The 20,280-nt window shown below is 40.6% G+C and overlaps 1 protein-coding gene across 1 annotated transcript in view; it reads right to left on the reverse strand.

The window, feature by feature from the left end:
- Window positions 1–368: 368 nt before the first annotated feature.
- The window catches only part of SPOP (speckle type BTB/POZ protein), a 79,083-nt gene continuing 59,171 nt past the window's right edge, over window positions 369–20,280 (reverse strand). Inside the window, exons 5-10 of the mRNA XM_003818042.4 lie at window positions 20,058–20,185; window positions 12,350–12,527; window positions 8,954–9,009; window positions 8,330–8,452; window positions 2,948–3,090; window positions 369–1,605 (exon numbers count right to left, since the gene is read on the reverse strand). Of these exons, the coding sequence (XP_003818090.1) occupies window positions 1,461–1,605; window positions 2,948–3,090; window positions 8,330–8,452; window positions 8,954–9,009; window positions 12,350–12,527; window positions 20,058–20,185 (773 nt within the window). The 3' untranslated portion in view covers window positions 369–1,460. The remainder of the gene's footprint in view (window positions 1,606–2,947; window positions 3,091–8,329; window positions 8,453–8,953; window positions 9,010–12,349; window positions 12,528–20,057; window positions 20,186–20,280) is intronic.

Consider the following 20,280-nt stretch of genomic DNA (forward strand, 5'->3'; position numbering starts at 1 on the left):
CACATTTATGTCCCCTGGATCTTTTTATATTTAGTTAGAAGAAGGGAGGTGGGGATTAGGTCTTAAAACATACGGGGGGCAGTTTAAAAGCCCACTACCATTACTTGCCTTGGCAGAGGTAGGGGCCTGATCCCTCATCAGGATATGGACTGTGAGATACTCAGGGAGGACAAGAGACTGGCAGATGTCGATAGCTCACGAAGAAAACTTGAGATTACGGAGTCTCAACAAATCCCTGCAACTCATTAGGCATTTCAGACATAATCTCTGCAAGCTGAAAACTAGGACTTCAAAATCCCTTAAGCAAGGGACTCAGACCCAAGAGACAAGGCAGGTGAGTGAAACAAAAGACCAGAGATACCACACAGTACAAAATAGTAATTATTTATATTTTCAAAAAAAAAAATTAACATTTGGAAGTTCTCCCCTGGAGGAAAAGGGGCTAGTCAGAAGGAACAGAACTGGCTCCTATGCAGGCGGTAAGTCAGGTACAAACAGCTGAGCAATCTGGGCTGGGATTTTATCACACAGCATTTTTAATTGATAAAATTTCCTTCTCTCTTCTTTTGTTCTGTTTTTGTTTTGTGTGTGGTTTTTTTTGTTTGTTTTTTAGAAAAAGGGGTGGGGGAGAAGAAATAAAATCAGAGAAAAATGCCCAAAAACATTTTCCACAATATCTAAAAACAGAGAACCATAGTTCTTGTCAAGACAGTATGAATTCTGGATGAGTTATTTTTTCCAGTTTTCAACACCAATAAAGATTTTTGCAAAAGCCACCACATCAGAACACTCATCTTCCAGATCAAATAACCTTCCCCTTTTGCCTTCACTTGTCATTTTTCATAAAAGGATAAAAGGATGTATTCTGTTCTTGCAAACAATAAGTGCTAACAACAAGAGAGCTCTTCTGATGCTTGTATGGTGGTAAGGAGTTTTCACAAATATCCAAGTTTTAGCACAGTTAGAAGGACTAAAATTTGTTTCTCTCAATATAAATACTACTGGAATCCACAAACTGATTTTTGAGAAATTCTGCAAAAATCTTTTCTTCTTTCCTTTTCCCTTCTGTTAAAACTCAATGTCCTTTCTTTTTTTTTTTTCCTTTTTGCTCCAGGCACCTGACGATTTGTTCTGCTCAGTCAGATGCAGACAGGTGTCTCCGAAGTACCACCGCTGGGATATCCTCGGGCCAGCGCCTAAACTGAATCCCCACAGTATCAAACTCAGCCAGGCCAAAGGGAACACAGTGACGCAGCAACAGGGTTTTCATTTCATTTTCCCTCCCCCCGTTTCCCCCAAGTTATTTAGTGCTGTTTTAAAAGTCTGGGGCCACAATGCAGTCTCTTCCCCTCACAACAGAGTAAAAGCTCCACAGATTGCGCTGTCTACCTGGTGGTCAGTGGCAGCAACAGTGGCTGCTGCTTCTGGAAATTAAACGGAGTCTTACAACAAGCAGGATCTTAGGATTGCTTCAGGCGTTTGCGTGGGGGTCCCAGAAAAGGGCACTGTGCTGAAGCCAGAGAGCGGTATGCCTCAGCCACCAAGTGGGGATGTGACACCACCATTGACTTCCACCCAGAGGTCTCCAAGACATCCGAAGCATGACTAGGAGAAATGTGGAGAAATGGGTTACCAAAGGGAGTGAGCAAGGGATGAATTCAACAGCCACCTAGATAGCCTAATTTTCCACTGTTAGGTATAAAGGGTGTCAATGCAAGAAACAGAAGAACCCTTAATATGCATACGAATTTGCTTGTTAGACAATGAGCAGACTGGTGACTTGCCTGTGGCTGTCGTCATCTGAAAACCAAGACTTTGAGCCACTATATTCTCAAAAACAAAAAGCAGAATGTTCCCCAGGCCCCCAACACTGCCTATGTTCCTTATATTCACCGGTGATGCCAGTCATAAAAAGGAGCATGGGCTCCCTCGGCCAGAAGCCCTGAGCTTCTGCCTGGCTTTGCCACTCACCAGCCTTTAACCACAGGGCAGATCAGAGCCTGGGGCCTACTTGATTATCAAAAAAGAGGGGAGGATAACCATACTTCATTCAATGGTTAATATCTCAAAAGCACCAAGCAAGTGTCCAGCACACAGTAAGCACTCAAAGGAACTCACACTGATGGGTCTCTCCCCTCCCTCTTCTGCCTCACTTGATCACTCCTTAGAAAATAATTCTACAACTAGACCTAGAGGATGTTATTTCCTGTCTTTGGGAATTTTCTATGTTGAATATTGTTCACTCATCCACCTGGAATGTCTCAGACCTGTCCTGCCCCAGAACTGCTGTTGTGAGGGCTTTTCTTCTTTGGGTTTTTTCCAGCTTTTGCTCTCTCCATGGGGCAAGGGAGTAGAACATGTCCCACTGAGAAGATGGGTTGTAGTTACAACTCATCTTTCATATTATTATTCTTATTATTTCATATTATTATTATTCCATATTATTATTTCAGAAAGTAGTATTTCCAGGTCATTTGTCACTTAAGATGAAGGAACAGACCTAGTGGAATGAACATTTCTTTCTCAAAACAGTGAAACCAGCTACTGATGATCCCTTCTTTTTTCCTTATTCTACAACCAAACATGAGGTACATTTTACTAACTCATAAACATATGTCTATCCTCCTAGAAATCTACATGTCTTTTATTAAGTCACTGAGTGTGAAGTAAAGATACTATCATTTGGGGCATACAGCTTTTTCAGGCCAGCAAGTTATTTTCATCACTTCGATTCACTATGAGGAAGTAAAACACTTTACTCACCAATAGGATTCAACCCATGAAGTCAATTCCATACGGTCAATTGAAGGAAAAGATGAAAACTCTATTCTTACTGCCAAAAGGTTAATGAAGCTACTTGCCTGCTTTACCCACTAATTCAAAGCCTTTCTCATTTCTTCAGCTATCCAACTATTTTGAAAGAAGAACTTTGAAGATGGCAACTCACTAGTTGATGAAATCCACTGCCTGAGTTTTCAACTGATCTGCACTGTGGAGGTCAGCCAGGATGAGAATTTCTGCAGCATTCTCCACGGACAGGTTACTGCAGAGGGCATCCTCACACATGACCTTTAAGCGCTCCAGGGCATACTGTAAAACACAAGCACTGCTGTCATCAGAGCAGCAATAGTTCTGGGCTGACCACTACTGAAGCTGTTTTCTTTAGCTGTACCATCATATTAACTAGATACTTGAACAGAACTGCACAGACCATGAAAAGCTACTACTGCAATGATAAAACATAACCATTTCTGAAGGTTAGATGTTTAAGCTTGAAATGTAAACAGCTAAAGTAACTTGGAAAGCTGCCATTAGAGTTCTAAAGTCTACCTATTAGAAAAATGGCAATTACAGGGTAGATCTGCATCCTGAAGTTTACTCTCCTCCTGACTGTGATGAAAGTTGTTCTTAAACCTTCACCACTTACAATTACAGTGAGGCATCAGTCTGCTTCACGTCAACAGGGCAACTCAATCGTCTGCCCTTCTAGGCCCTGCGGTCTGTGGAAACATGATCTGTGGGGAAGGGTGAAAGAATTGGTGTTTACCCTGTGAAATCCCTTATTTACTGCAATCCCCTTAGTTAGAGCCAGAAGAGGGTGAAGCACAGTCCTTTTGACTTAAGCATTGTCACTAGCCCAGCAAGATATCCCAACTGGCCCATCAGGCTGTGAAAAGGAGCCCTGTGGTGACTTTTACCAACACCTCTGCCACTAGTTGTTTCTGAATGAGGGTCAACTAAAGGCCTCCTTTTAAATAGAGAAGGATAAATAGAGTCTTATTTTACTGGGGTTGAGGTTAAGCTTCTCAGGGTAAAAGGACAAAGTGGCAGAGAGCCTAAATGCAGTTTCAGTTTAAAAACTTCAGTTTAAAAACTTGTATTTTCTAAGAAAAGGGCATAAATGTTCTTGAAATGGAAAGCCTAGGTTAATGCTGGGCACATCTGATCTACTTGATTGGTTCAGATACAACTCTACCACTTGTTCTCTAATATGAGATTATGAACTTACTAGGAACTTGAGGGATACGAAAGAGGAAGGAAATACAAGGAGGCACAAAATAAAATGTCATTCATCAGTTCACAGGAAAACAGTTTGCTTTGAGGCTATGCACAGTCTCCTTATAGGCCCCAGCTTGAAGGCCCCAGAACTCAATGACACAATGCCCCTTCAGGGTGAATCATGGCAATCAAACCAGGACAATTTAATTGTTATGAATTCTGGGTGAGGAGGCATATCTGCTGGCACTGTGATCTCCTGCAGCAAAAAGAGAGGTTTTATTGGTTTTGGTGCAGCTTTAATTTTTTACATTTGAGTAACTGAAAAACAGTTTCCATGGAAAACAGGAATAACATTAGATAAGCAAGAAATGAAGTTGCCGTTTTTGTTTTAAAAGGCTGAAATGTTCAGTTTTTATACAGTGCTGCCCAGACGATTCCTCTTATCCTTTCTCAATACATTCTTTTAAAAGGACTTTTACTGTGAATAGCTCTGATCCCTATTGCATAATTAGACAAAAGTAGCCATTCTTGTCCCTTGGGGACAAAGTTTTTTCTTAATTATGCTTCTGAAAAACCTGCCTAATGGCAGTACTTACCCAAGAGATGGAAATTGTGTCTCCCAGGCCTAGCCCAACGAGTTTTGTTGTTTTTGGTCTAATTACACATGTCCCCAGGAGACTGGAAAAGCTTAGGAGAAGCTGTTTCAGCCTCTTGGGTAAATTCTAGATGTTTAGATCATTCCATGAAAGATTTCTTATTCTGTTTTCCTAAAACTCACGAAGAGGTGTAAAGGTAAAAACGTTTTCAAATAGGCTTGAAGCAAAAACTGTCTAGTTGGAAATTCTGAATGGAATTTGAAAATACACCCTTCAATTACTTCTCATTCATAAATTTAAAGCACTGCCGTGATTCAACAGCTTTATCTTTTAAAACCACAAGTTAACACATTGTGCTGAAATGCTATCCTTGAAATGGCAGTTCAGGCTGATCACCATGCCCTGTGTACTTACAGTAGGTTACCAGTAGGTTTTCTGGCTAGGGAGCAAGAATGAAAACTAAGGGACATGGCAGAAGTTTAATCTTGGCTCTGCGGATATACAACTCTGAGCCTTAGTATTTCTGTCTAAAAAGTGGGCCTTGCAATACTTATCCTTATGGAATCTAGAAGATGAGAGGATAAACACATGATGTGTATAAGTACAAGTGACCACTTCCTTAAAAATCAGAGCACAGATCAGGCAGAATCATAATTAACTTTATAAAAGGCAGTTATTGGATTGTGTCTTCTACTTTCCCAGAGCTTGCAGTGAATATTTTCTTACTGTCTCCATTAAAAGCAAGTTTCCCCTAGTCAGAATTGAGGTAGACTGGAAGGGTATGGAATTTTCACATTGCTTCATTGTACTCATAAAGTCTTGAAAAGTGACAAGAAAGATACGGTTATTATTCCAATCTTCTTCATCAGGAGCACTGATTGCATTTACTTGCCCCATCCTCCACATACACTCCAAAAGCTGATCAATAAAGATAAAACCTCCACTATAAACACAGGCACTTTCCTCTGTCCTCAGGCACAAAGGAAGGTAGGAGACTATCCCATGAGCAAACCCTGGAAGGCTCTTGTGTCCTTAGACCAGAGCCCACTTTTCCCTCCAATGGGTATTGCAGCATCACGGCAGGAAAAGGAGGTGCTTTTGGCAGATAACCCTCTTTCTCACAGGGTCTACTGCTGGCAGGATCTACGCCCTTCTCCCACCCTCACGCCAACTCCACTTGTCCGCCAACACAGGAAAAGCTCCCAAAGGGTAAACACCAATTCTTTCACCCTTCCCCACAGGTCATGTTTCCACAGACCGCAGGGCCTAGAAGGGCAGACCATTGAGTTCTCTCTCTGATGTACCTAAACAATGAAAGTCCGTTTCCCAATGTGCGTTTTGGGGACCACTAATCTTGCAGGTGATCCTTGAGAAAAAGGATTCCAGGGTTAACTAAATTGGAGAAATGCTGTCTATCATAATTCCTGTTAGAAAATTCACAGTAACATTAATACGCTACAGGTTCTGAGAAATCCTGCAGTAAGATAGCAACTATTTGTCTTGGTTAAACTCAGTATTTTTCATAAGACTTTCCCACCAACCTAATATCTGTTGATATTTCACCTTATTTTGGGAATCACTGACCGAATTATTTTAGGTAATCATCATATGTCTTTGATTCTAAAATCTGCATTTTTATTTCCACACTTGAACACTTCTCAAATTGAAATGTGTCATGAAGTACAATTTATTCTACTATTAAGCTATTAATTCTCTCATAATTTTGAAGAAATACTGTTTATTTCAATAACTACTTAGGTAAAAGTTGAAAATGCTAACCAGGACACTAGGTAAAAGATTACGGCCATGCCTCACTATCCTTGGGGGACTGGGTCCAGGGCCCCACAAATACCAAAATCTGTGAATGCTCAAGTCACTTATATAAATTGACAGTATTGGCCAGCCATGGTGGCTCACACCCATAATCTCAGCACTTTGGGAGGCTGAGGTGGGCGGACCACTTGAGGTCAGGAGTTCGAGAGCAGCCTGGCCAACATGGTGAAACCCTGTCTCTACTACATATACAACAATTAGCTGGGTGTGGTGGTGCATGCCTGTAATCTCAGCTACTCGGGAGGCTGAGGCAGGAGAACTGCTTGAACCTGGGAGGCGGAGGTTGCAGTGAGCCGAGATTGTGCCACTGCACTCCAGCCTGGGCAACAGAGTGAGACTCTGTCTCAAAAAGTAAATAAATAGACCAGGTGCAGTGGCTCACACCTGTAATCCCAGCACTTTGGGAGGCAGAGGTGGGCAGATCACTTGAGGCCAGGAGTTTGAGACCAGCCTGACCAACATGGCAAAACCCCATCTCTACTTAAAATACAAGAATTAGCCAGGGATGGTGGCGGGCGCCTGTAATCCCAGCTATTCAGGAGGCTGAGGCAGGAGAATCACTTGAACCTGGGAGGTGGAGGTTGCAGTGAGCCGAGATCGTGCCATTGCACTCCAGCCTGGGTGACAAAAGCAAGACTCCCTTCTCAAAAAAAAAAAATAAACAAACAAAGAAATAGACAGTATTTCTCTGTATCTTTATGTATATCCTCCTGTATACTTTAAATTAGCCCTATATTATCTATACTAATTAATACAATATAAATGCTATGTAAATAGTTGTTATACTATTTTGGTTTTTTATTTGTATTTTTTTAATTTATTTTTTTGAAACAAGGTCTCGTTCTGTCACCCAGGCTGGAATGCAATGGTGCAATCATGGCTCACTGTGGCCTCAACCTCCTGGGCTCAAGTGATCCTCCCACCTCAGCTTCTCAAGTAGCTGGGACTATGGGCGTGCACCATCACACCTGGCTAAATTTTTTTATTTTTATTTTTGTAGGGATGGAGTCTATGTTGCCCAGGCTGGTCTTGAACTCCTGGGCTCAAGCGATCCTTCCTCCTTGGCCTCCCCAAGTGCTGGGATTATAGGCTGGAGGCACCGCACACCCAGCACCACTGTGCCCAGCCTGTTTTTTCTTGTTTCTTTTTTTTTTTTTTTTTTTTTTTGGAGACAGAGTCTTGCTCTGTTGCCCAGGCTGGAGTGGCACGATCTCAGCTCATTGCAACCTCTGCCTCCCGGGTTCAAGCGATCCTCTTGCCTCAGCCTCCTGAGTAGCTGGGACTACAAGCGTGCACCATCATGCCTAGCTAATTCTTGTATTTTTTAGTAGAGATGGGGTTTCGCCACGTTGCCCAGGCTGGTCTCAAACTCCAGAGCTCAGGTGATCCACCTGCCTCGGCCTCCGATAAGTGCTGGGATTACAGGCATGAGCCACTGTGCCTGGCCTCTTGTTTCTTTTTTCTCAAATATTTGTGATCTGAGATTGGTTGAGTCCACATGGATACAAAGGGCTGTTTTACTGATAAAGTTTAAATACATTAATAAACTCAAAAACATTTTGTAAATTATAAAGCACAATCCAAATGTTAGTATTATTTGAATCTTTACTATCACTGTGGTTAAATTTGAGATGGAAAAAAGAAGAGAGGTAGAAGTCAAACTTATCCTTCTTTCCCATAGTTAGGTGATCATATAGTTTACTATTCAAAACAGGACACTTTTGAGAATAAAAAGTGTGCTATTAATAATTGTGTTGGAATAATATGTGTAAACCAGGACTGTCATGGCCAAACCAAGATATATGCTCATTTTACCCACAATGCAACATAGAATCCTGTTCATGAAACACAAGAAGTCACAATAACTCCTAGTCCTGATTATTTTTCTATTCTTATCTTACCTTGTCAGCAGCTGCCAGCAAATCATCAGCCATTTTGTCAAGGTTTGGAGCCTTCCCCGTGTAAATGAAGCACATCATTTCCTTAAAAACTTCAGGCTCCACATCATTGATTTCAACTCGATTCTATGCCAGAAAAACTGAATATGAGAAACATTCCAACAGAACAAAATCCCTAAACTAAACTATTTTCATGATTTTAAGCTCTAGTGAGGAGAGAACTTTGTATCATTTAAAACCTAACATTAATGGAAAATTTATTTGCCCGGCTTGATTATAATAGCCTTTTCGTCCATCACATGTTCCATCTTTGTTTTCTCAAACATAACAGCAAAACAACTCTTCAATTTTTTCACCTTTCTTTTCCTCAGTTTTCTGAGTAAAAACATATATGTCTAAATACCCTCACCCAAAACTGTGTGGATGATCAGCCTCATTTAATAAGTCAATCTGCTTTACCCATAATACTTCTACACCACTTCTCTCTGCTCTCAGAAGGAGTTTAGGGACTCATACTCCATTTTAGTAAGAAAAAAGTAATTAGGAAAATGAATCTGCAGCTAAAGTGGGAAATCATCTGACTCTAGATACCTGGCTAAACAGACATGTCTTCATCTTGTTACATACCTTTTTGCTCTCCTCCATTTCATGTTCAAACATGGCACTAAAAACCGGAGAACGAGCTACAAAGTCAAAGAGAAACAAGCAGATAAGGCTATCACAGTGAAATCTCTTGGTTGTTGCCAGTCATGAGGGAGATATCATTTTCTAACCTATCCTACTGCTATAGGAAAGGTCTCCACCTCAATTTACATCAGAATTACAAAATTCCTTTCTTCATATATTATAACAATAAGTAACTAATTATAATACATAAAGGAAAATAAGAAACCACTACTTCAAAAATAACTTATCGACTCTACTCCAACCATTCACATTTCAAGAAAATTACTTATCTATGTTGGATGATAATGCTATGTTCTCTGTATAGATTTGGGGTTCAAATGGAAGGTCCCTTATGATCAAGCAGGGTGTTCTAATACCTACGTTTTTGTTGGAACTGACACCATACTTTCTGCACCTCCAGGGACCGCACAGGAAGAAGGTCAAGAACTGGGCTCAATGGCATCCACTAACCAGATGAAGCGCATGCTCACCTATGGCAAACTGTCTGTTTTTCTAAGCTATGCATTCCTAACAAAGATGATATTGCCCCAAAGAGGTGGGGGGGGGGAAAGAAACTTTAGATATTATAATGATTTGTGTCCCTTTAAAGCACAACCCTACCTGATAAAATCTTCTTCCTTAGTATTTTATTTCTCTCATCAGGGAGAATTTAAATTTAGTTTTTCTCCTTAGAGGCAGGGATAATGAAGGTTGAGAAACAGTGCTCCAACTCATGCTCATTCTAGTCCAATGAACACCATGAAAAATAATAATCTCAACCATGAAAAGTAATAGAATGGCTAAGAACTCAAATTTGTTCATGTTGTCAAATAAATCAGGGGTTCTGGTGAAAGCTGAGATCCAACGATTACCTAAGAGTGAAAGAATGGACAAAATATATAGTAAAAGGGTTTTGAGCTAACAGAGAACTGGAAATTTTGGCCTATAGTTTATGTCAGAAAGCACTAATTTTAGCTCTGCCATTTTTTTTTTCTTTCTGAGACAAAAGTCTTGCTCTGTTGCCTAGGCTAGAGTGGAGTGCAGTGGCGTGATCTCGGCTCATTGCAATGTCTGCCTCCTGAGTTCAAGCAATTCTCCTGCCTCAGCCTCCCAAGTAGCTGGGATTACAGGTACCCACCACCACGCCTGGCTAATTTTTGTATTTTTAGTAGAGATGGGGTTTTACCATGTTGGCCAGGCTGGTGTCGAACTCCTGACCTCAAGTCATCTGCACACCTATGCCTCCCAAAGTGCTGGGATTATAGGCATGAGCCACTGCACCCGGCCTAGCTCTGCCATTATCTAACCACATATTCTTGGGCAAATCATTTAACCCTCTGAACTTCAGTATTTTAATTTCTACCAAAAGGATATCAATTCTCATTGTTCTTATTTCAGAAGGGTTACAGACCATAGAGAACTAAATAAATATATTTCAGAAATTAAAGACTAAAGGCCTGGTGCTTTTCATAAAGAAGGAAGGGTCCAAAGCAGCCAGGTCTTGAGGGTCCTCGGTAAATAGGCAGCAGCTGATGCAGCGGGAATAAATGAAATCACTCAGGGAGAAGAAGTGGAATGAAAACGGAACTGAAGCAGATCCTCAGGGCTCACCAATGTATAAAGGGATGGGTGAGGAAGAAGTAAGGAGACCACACATCAGAAGCAACCAGAGAATCAGGAGAGAGGAGTCCTAGTATATGAACTAAAGTCCTTCAAATTTAGGAACTAGTAGATCATGTAATTTTGAAAAACTGCTTTCATAGCATGGAGGTGAACTGAGGATAAGTGGGAGGAAAGGAAGTAGAAAGTGAATATGCTAACTCAAGAAACTCAGTTCTGGGGAAAAGAGAGAGAGAATAACTAGAGGGAGAAGCTTGGAGCCTGTACAGGCTGAAGGTGAAGAGGCAATAACAGAGAGATAGTGAAGATACTAGATAGATAGCAAGGGTATAACCGGTAGAGTAAGGTTTCTGAGAAGGCAAGATGGGATATAAAACAGAGCAGAGGTAGAAAAAAAGTCTGCTTTGTCCACGAGGAAGAACACCTCCACTGAGAATGCAGGTGAGGTGAGAAGCAAGAGTTGAGGAAGTTTCTACAAAAGGGGCTCCTTTTCTCTTGGAGGAAGTAGGCAAGGTAATCTTTTAGGAGTTTGGAAGGAGTTAAAGAGTGGTTAAGGTTTGAGACAGCTATCGTTAAGAAAGGGAGTTGCCTAAACATCTGTAGAAAAACTATTGGCGGTGTTGAGGGCCTAGCTAAGTGTGGAGACACTAACCAAAGAGTTATAGACTTCCTTGAGTTTTGTTTTTTTTTCCCCCGAGACAGAGTCTTGCTCTGTTGCCCAGGCTGGAGTGCAGTGGCATGATCTCGGCTCACTGCAACCTCCGCCTCCGGGGTTCAAGCGATTCTCCTGTCTCAGCCTCTGGAGTAGCTGGTATTACAGGCGCGTGCCACGATGCCCAGCTAATTTTTGTATTTTTAGTAGAGATGGGGTTTCACCATGTTGACCAGGCTGGTCTCGAACTCCTGACTTCAGGTGATCCACCCGCCTCAGCCTCCCAAAGTGCTGGGATGACAGGCATGAGCCACCGCGCCTGTGACTTCCTTGAGTATTACACAGTAACAGCCAGTTGTGAGAGGGAACAGGAAAATGTTTAGACTGAGGCAGTCTGAGGTTTTACCAGGTGTGTACTTTAGAATGACAGAGCGGAGGTCTTAGTAAGAAGTGTGTTACTTGAAGGTTCACGCAATTTCCTGTTAGGTCTTATGGTCTTAAGAGAAGTATACGGTGATTGTTACCCTTCCCTGGGTGGTGAAGTCAGTCCTTCCTCATCAGTTCCTCCTTGGTGTCAATCTCCCTGGTCTTGAAAACCATGGGCCTATTAAAGCAAGACCTGATCCTCCACGTCAGGGGCAAGAGTTTCATTCTTCTAGTATGTTTAAATTGAAAAGAGGGCTAACCCCTCCAGGGCTGAGGACTAGCTAGATGGCATTTAGTCCTGAGTATAGAATCCTCTCCATTACATCCTAAACCCTTATCTAGGGGTTGATACCTGCTCTTAACTGGTGCTCTGACATCTACTCTCTAGGGGCAAAGGCATTCAATACCTTTGTACATCATCATCCATGCCTTGAAAATGATGGCCTAGGTCCACTACAGAGAGGAAAAACAGAAATGTCATTTTAGAGAGCAGCTTTTTTGGTTCTGAGCATTGTTACCGGAATACAAAGATATATTTAGCTGCAGTTTGTTTTGTAGTTGAGTTCAAAAAGTTGAAGTTGTTCAAAAGGTGATTATGCAATCACTTGTTTTTCCTTATTTCACCAAAACTATAAAATTCCTCATGAATAAATACCAACCTGCTAAGATAGCTTTGTGAGCCTGGAATTCCTGGCCGGCAACACACAAGCAGCAGTCTGTGAACCGGGAATTCTCCCACAGTCCTCCTAACTCATCTGCCAGCCGGCACTCAGGAACCTTTACCATGTTCATGGTATTCTGGCCAGAAATGTTGACAGAATCTTGCACAACACTCACCTGTGAAAGACAAGGAAACACAAGCCAAGCTTTTGTTACCAGGAATTTTTTTGCCAGCAGATAGAGAGACGACTTTTACCTAACTGCTGTAGTACATTCAGATACTAATATTAATCATATTATCTTGAAACCACCTCCACAAATCAAGGCTTTATCCCTGGATCAAGTAACTCCTTTTCTGTCACAATCAGACTTATTCTATACCATCTCAGGACAATAGGAAGACAGCCCCACAAATCTCTTTTTCCCCCAGTTTCTAATAAGCTTCACCTCCCTTGGACTACAAACCTGGGCAAAGGTGCCAGAGAGACAAAACTAACAGAAACAAATGTTAAACCTCAAGTATTTACCTTATTCTGCCTTAAGTTCAATACAAAGAACTCCTATAAATACTACCATTTAAATTAAACTCTAGAGACAAGAATCTGATCACTTTTTTTTTTTTTTTTTTGAGACAGAGTCTCACTATGTCACCCAGGATGGAGTCCAGTAGCATGATCATGGCTCACTGCAGCGTTGACCTCCCAGGCTCAAGTGATCCTTCTACTCTAGCCTCTGGAGTAGCTGGGACTACAGGTGCATGCCACTACATCTGACTAATTTTTTATTTGTTTACAGAGACAAGGTCTCACTATGTTGCCCAGGATGATCTTGAACTCCTGGGCTCAAAGTGATCCTCCATCCTTGGCCTCCCAAAGTGCTAAGATTATAGGCATGAGCCACTGCACCTCGCCAAATCTAATAACTGAAGCCTAAAAGACGTTATTTTAGTTAGGTCGAGAACATGCACATAAAACGCATCTTCTACAGAGCCTGGTAAATAACTGGCACTTCTTCAAAAATATTAGTTTAATGAACATGACATTATTGACCCACTGTCAGTAAGGACCAGACTTGGAAGATCTTTCTAGTAGTGAAAACTGGGTGAGTATCCCACACTTTTATACCTTTAGTCAGTCGTGATAATGACATACAAGATGCTTGGCTGTAGCTACACATGCACTTATAGCTTTGGAAGATAATGATGACAATAGGTTTATAAAGGAATCCCAACTTCCCACTATGGCTTCAGCAGAAGCATGTTTTAACCAGTTCAGCCTAGATAAAAAACCAAGTTAACTTCTAGGTGAGTCAGTAAAACTCAGATAAATCTGTTAGGGTACCAAATACAAGGATTTATAAATCATACAACATCATAAAATAAATGTCAGTTGCCCAACTGTAGATAGGACACTGCAGATCAGTCATCTGCCTAACAATCGTTGTTATGCTTCATCTCCTACATCACATTCTGTTGGAAAAGTTAAATTCAAAGCAGAACTCACAAACCTTGAGAATTAGCTCCCCACTCTTGCTATTCCTAACAGTAAGATGAGAAAGACAGCTTAGGAACATCCTTAATGACCCAGATTTCTTTTAACCTTCAAGATGCAAGTCATCCCTTAAACGCAGTCATAAGCCCAGAGGCAAAGTTAATGACCTGTAGTTCCTTCTGTGCAGGAGTGAGATATTTACTATCAGGTCAAGAAATTTATTCATTTGTTTAAAACTAGCTGTTATGGTCTTGGGCAATGAAACAGCCAAGTTAATCAATTATGAATATACTTGGCATTAGTATCACATTTATCAGAGCCAGATTATAACATTATTTTAATAGCCTAGGACACAGTACAAACCATCCCATAGAGATTCTCTCTTGTCCTTTATAAGACCTCTAATTTGCTTCTGCCACTTTCTCATATTAATACCCTCACTTCTTTGACATAACATTAACACCGAAAGTAGAAGTTGCCTGTTCTCAGTTATAGCTCTAAAATACTAATTTAAAAAAAAAAAAAAAGGAAAAGACCAATTAAATCCAACTTTCTCACAGGGAAAGGCAGGAATCTCCTGGGATGGCCAATGAAGGGAATGGAGAATGCTTTTGGCACTGGGTTCCTAGCTTGAATTAAACCAGGTTGACAGGAGCCCAAAGTCATTAACACTTGATGGCAATTTAGTAGACTGGGTGAAATGAATTGGCAAGAAGAGCTAAACTGAATTTCACATAATCAAACCATAGTTACCAGTGGGCCTTCTGCTGGTTAGATGCACATGTGGTAATGAGTGGGGCCCAAAGGCTGTGACATCTCTCACTGGGGCAATTCCTCTCTCTGGACACAGACAGGAACACAGCAGAAAAGAGAATGTACCTTTATTGTCTGAGCCAGGCTTGTTCTGTAGATATATAGATGCCTGGAGTCTCCAGAGCTCTGAATGTCTGGCACCTCTCACCAACATTAAATACGCTTAATTAAAAATAAATTCTAAATGGCATTCACAAATGAGTCTTCAGAGCCCAAACTTTTAACTTAGAAAGGGATTGTTTTCCTCTGCAAATGATGATGCTAAAATGAGACCATTCTGAGAAAAACTAAAGATTTTTTTTAATGCCTATGAAGTTGACTGGGGAGACTCATTCAGAACTGCAGCTGTGAAGATGACGTGACTGTGACATTTATGTCATCTTATAAATGACTGCATGAAAATGTCTCAGGAAGGCTGTATAATCTCCTTAACTTCAAGTTGTAAAAGGGTCTCACTTTTAAAGTCAATCCTTTTCTTAAAAAAACAAATTTCATAAAAAACTAAAGATTGTGCCAATTCTTGTACATTTCATCTATACATAAAGTAAAACCCAGGGAAATACATTTTTTAACTTCTATATAATTAAAACAATCTAGGAAAAACAGACACTGCCTACAAATTATTTACAACAGGAGCACTATTTCTACTAGCAAAAGATTAGCAACAACCTAAATGTCCATCAACAAAAGAATGAATAAATTATACATTCACACAAGACTATTATATACAGCACTAAATATGGATGAAGTATAGTTATATAAATTTTAGAAACATAATGTGAAAAAGCAAATCTTAGATGACTACATACAGTCTGACACCATTTTTATAAAGCTCCAAAACAAGTAACCTAAACAATATATTATTCAGACATACAAATAATAAACAAGTGCATGATAACATAAAATTCAAAATAGCTATTTATCATCCTCTGAGTGGGGAAACAAATCTTAGGGATTGGGGAGAAGCATTACAGGTTAGTTCCAAGTTATTGGTCATATTTTTAGGTTGAGTGGTGGGTTTAGTATATTCTCATGCTTTATAACCTACAATGATGTTACCTATTGAATCACCATTTGTGTAGGTCAAGAACAAGCAAATATTGGTATTTTCATCCAGTACAAATAATATATTCAAATAATCCAATAATTAAAGGATAAAAAGGTAAAAATGAATAGATTCATTTATTTAAAATTTAGCAAAAATACCTATTCCCAGGCTATGAAGTGTGTGAGTGTGTGTGTGTGTGTGTGTGTGTGTGTGTGTGTGTATAAAACTATTAGTTTAAAAAATTTAGAGACAGGGTCTCCCTCTGTTGCCCAGGCTGGAGTGCAGTGGTAGCGGTGTGATCACAGCTCACTGTAGCCTCCAACTCCTGGGCTTAAGCAATCCTCCTGCTTCACCCTCCCAAGTAGCTAGGACTACAGGCATGTGCCATCATACCTGGCTAATTTTTAAATTTTTTGTAGAGACAGGGTCTCACTATGTTGCCCAGGCTGGTCTCGAACTTCTGGGCTTGAATGATCCTCCTACCTTGGCTTCCGAAAGTGCTGGGATTACAGGTTATAGTGAGCTATGATTAAGCAACTGCACTCCAGCCTGGGCAAGATCAAGATCCCATCTCTTAAAAAATTAAAATAAAGTCAATTAGTGTCTGGATATTTCACATTTATATGTTATTTCATATTTCATCTTTAGTTACAACATGACAAAGAGGTTCTGGGATTATCTACCTGTCAAAGGCATATATGGTAAAGTTGGAATACAATGCTTCTTTATTGCTAATGGCTATTTGTTTTCAATATAAATAACTGGAGAAAAGGGTCAATAGAAGCTGAACTATTTCATGAAGATTTTCTGTGGACCAAATTATTAAAGAGAAAATTTAAAATGGAATTTAAACATGCCTTCACGTCTCTATTTATTTATTTATTTATTTTTTAACAGACAGGGACTAATTATGTTGTCCAGGTAGGAGTGCAATGGCTATTCACAAGCACGATCATAGCACACCACAACCTTGATCTCCTGGGCTCAAGTGATCCTCTTGCATCAGCCTCAGGAGTAGCTGGGAACCACAGGGGTGCGCCACCACTCCTGACTCTTATGTCTCTCTCTTTCATTACCAAAGTAAATGCTCTGTCAAGAAAACTTGGGACCCGAGTTTGTGCTTCCTTGGGTGAATGGCATTCAGCTCCACTTAGTGTAGTGCAGCAGACTAGAGATAGAAAATAGGGAGCTAACATGACCCTCGCACTAGTTTGCTGCACAATGTTAGGAAAAATTTCCTGACTCCCTAGGCACTGCTTCTCTCCCCTTGTAACATGAAATGAAGAAAACAGAACTAAACCTAGCTCAAAGGATTGTAATAAGGGACAATTCAGGAAATGCTTTGGAAATGCTTCCAAATAAGTTAACTAAGCAATAACAACTTGGAAGAACTGCCACATTTCCTAATAGGTAAAACATCACTGAGAACTGAAAGTGATCTCAGTGTCTACAGTCATAACACCCTGAACACGCCTGATTTTGTCTGAAAGTGAACTCAATGTAGGGCACATTATAAACAAGACCACCCATTCATCATTTTCAGAGTCCACAATCTAATTTCATTTAAACATTCAACAACAGGAATACCACTGAAATAAAGGCCAAACATAAAAGGGTGCTTCTCGGTCTTCCACCATAGGAGTCCCTCTTGTGGCCTCTGGGAGCACCAGAATCCCTATGAAACAACTGTATTTATTGTATCAGGATGAGAATGAGAAGTGCCTGAGTCAAAGGCTGAGTGACGAATGGGGCACTGGGGTACTAGAACCTAGATTTCTATCTGGACATCAACTTCATAAAAGCCTCTAAACAATATGAAAATACTAATCAAACCAATAACAAACAAAATGTAAATATGAATTAAAACAAATGTGTTTATAAATATTCCACTGATAGAAGGGAAACAACAGGTCAAAGGGATAAAATGTGCACCAAAAATGATCTAGCTATGAAAAGTGCTAAGAACTTAGATGAGCTGCAGACATCCTTAAAACCCACACATCCAATACACACCCCCACGCAACCGTCTTGCAATGCTGAATGCTACTAAGTCCACAGAGAGCCTTGGAACAGAAACAAGTCTCACTAGGCATAAGCCCAAGTATGAGAAGCAACACTCGGCACCTGTGGCCAACAGAGAAGTGTGAGAGGAACAGATGGCACACCTGGTTCGATGGTAAGAAACCGATGGCATCAGCAGAACCCAGCAGACGTTTCCCTGTTCAACATCTCCTCGTTTCTAAAGTGTCATCTCACTTCCCATCTAAGTCAAGGCACATCTAAACTTAACCACAGGATTTCTCCTAAGAGAATTTCATATGGGGAAGTGAAGGGAGAGAGCAAGCGAGCTGGAACTTGGCCTCGGATTTAACCACAGGATAAGAGACTGCCAAGTGAGGGCAGGCCAACTGGCTTCCAAATCAAGACTGTGAAGACAGGGGTTGGAGCAGCTGGAATGGATTGGGAAGAGAGGGGGAGGCATATGAGAAAAGGCTGGACCCACTGTGGACTCAAAAAAGCTGCAGTAAAGGTTATGGTATTGCCTAACACTGCCAGATGCAGTATTTAGGGGAGATTTTCTTCAGAGAACAGTTTAAAGATTGGCTTTCATTTCCAATAGAAACTAGAATTTTCTACTATTTTTAAATTTTTCTGAAATGCAAGACTCTAAGATAGGTGAAGATTCAAACTGTGATCTGTTTACATAACATCTAACCTCATGTAAAACCAACTAAATTCTCATTTCTTCATTCAGGCAACTGAGTATAATCTGTGACGTTAGATTTACACAGAATTCACACTCCACGTTTATCAGACATAAAAGAACTGCCACATTTTATGTATTTATTACAGATGCTATCACTCTAGTATTTCCTTCTTTTACTTCGTAATTAAAAAGGAGAGGGGATACCAAATTATGCAAACTATATTTTACATATTTAGTGTGGTATTATAAGAAACTGCCTCCAAAGTTTTCTAATCATTTGCAACTACTCTGTTGCAATACAGAAGGCTGGCTGGGCGTGGTGGCTCACATCTGTAATCCCAACACTTTGGCAGGCTGAGGCAGGCGGATCACTTGAGGTCAGGAGTTCGAGACCAGCCTGGCCAACATGGTGAAACCCCATCCCTACTAAAAATACAAGAATTAGCCAGGCCTGGTGGCATACACCTATAATCCCAGCTACTTGGGAGGCTAAGGCAGGAGAATCACTTGAATCTGGGAGGCAGAGGTTGCAGTGAGCCAAGGTTGCGCCACTGCACTCTAGCCTGGGTGACAGAGCAAGACTCTGTCTCAAAAAAAAAAAAAAAAAAGAAAGAAAGAAAGCAATACATAAGCCTGCTACCGACCGCTAGGCCTTTTCTGCAAAAGGGCAAGATTCCTAAGGGACTCCCTTCCCTGCTACTCAGGTGGTGATATGCCTTTGAAACTGTCATTAACTCACAGTGTGAGCCTATTATTTGACAGAGCGAGTTGGCAATTGGGGAACAACTGTACCATCCCCCATGATGATACACTGTTTATTATTATCAAGCGGTGCTGCTCAGAAAGTGGTTCCTCAACCTATGTGCAGGGAACACTAATGCCCCAGTTGACTGGAGATTTTATTCATTTATTACACTGTGAGCTTGTCAGTATTTCTAAATGTATTCATAACAGCATGAAATGACTAATCAGTATATACTCATTAAAGAAACCACTTTCCAACTCATTCTTGGTTTGGGAATTTTATTTCAAGGCTTCTCCTGTAAACCTGGGAAAAGCTCTTAGGTCACTGGTGAGAGGACTTCCCTAACTGACTACAGGTAACTCTCTGAGCTAACTCTGAGTTAGAGAGCTTTACATAGCCTTCACCCTAGAAAAAAAATGGTTCTCACCTTCTTATTTCACAATTACTCCAGCAAGACAAACCATAGGCCTCAACTCTTGATAAGAATCTAGTTCAAAGAGCAGAAAAGGTAAGTAATCTGCAAACACACATGGCCCTCACACTTAAGGAGCCAGAAAGTATAAACAACAGATACACATATTTAGCTTGATGTGACAGTCCTTTCAAATGCTATCTGAAAAAAATCCCACAGTGAAAACTCCTGACCCAAGCAACTTAAAACAGACACATACCAAGGTAGCATACATACAACCTTTGTTTTTAAGAACAGTAACAAGTGGAAAGCTGAGATGCCCAACAACCTTGAAATCATCAGGTAGCTCAATCAGTCACATAAATAACATTTGTGCAGCACTACTCCACTTGGGGTTTTTTCTTACTCTACATCCCTGATACAATATAATTAAGTCTACCAATACTCATCAGATCTGGGAACTGCTAGTCTCAGCAGAATACAAGGACTCACCTCGCAGAAGAGGGTAAGCTTGTCATCAGGGAGAAGCCCGTTGGCCTCATCCAAAAGAAAATCTCTACGGATGAATTTCTTGAATCCCCAGTCTTTGCCTTGCACAAACCTATATGCCCGTTGACTCTCTGGGGTGGGAAAAAAAAAAGTCATATTTAAGGTTACGCAAAAACCAGATCAAAGCCACAACTTGTCAGTGTAGGAAACTTCTGGATGTGAAACT

Source organism: Pan paniscus, chromosome 19 (genome assembly GCF_029289425.2).
Source record: "Pan paniscus chromosome 19, NHGRI_mPanPan1-v2.0_pri, whole genome shotgun sequence".
NCBI classification, from domain to species: Eukaryota; Metazoa; Chordata; class Mammalia; order Primates; family Hominidae; genus Pan; species Pan paniscus.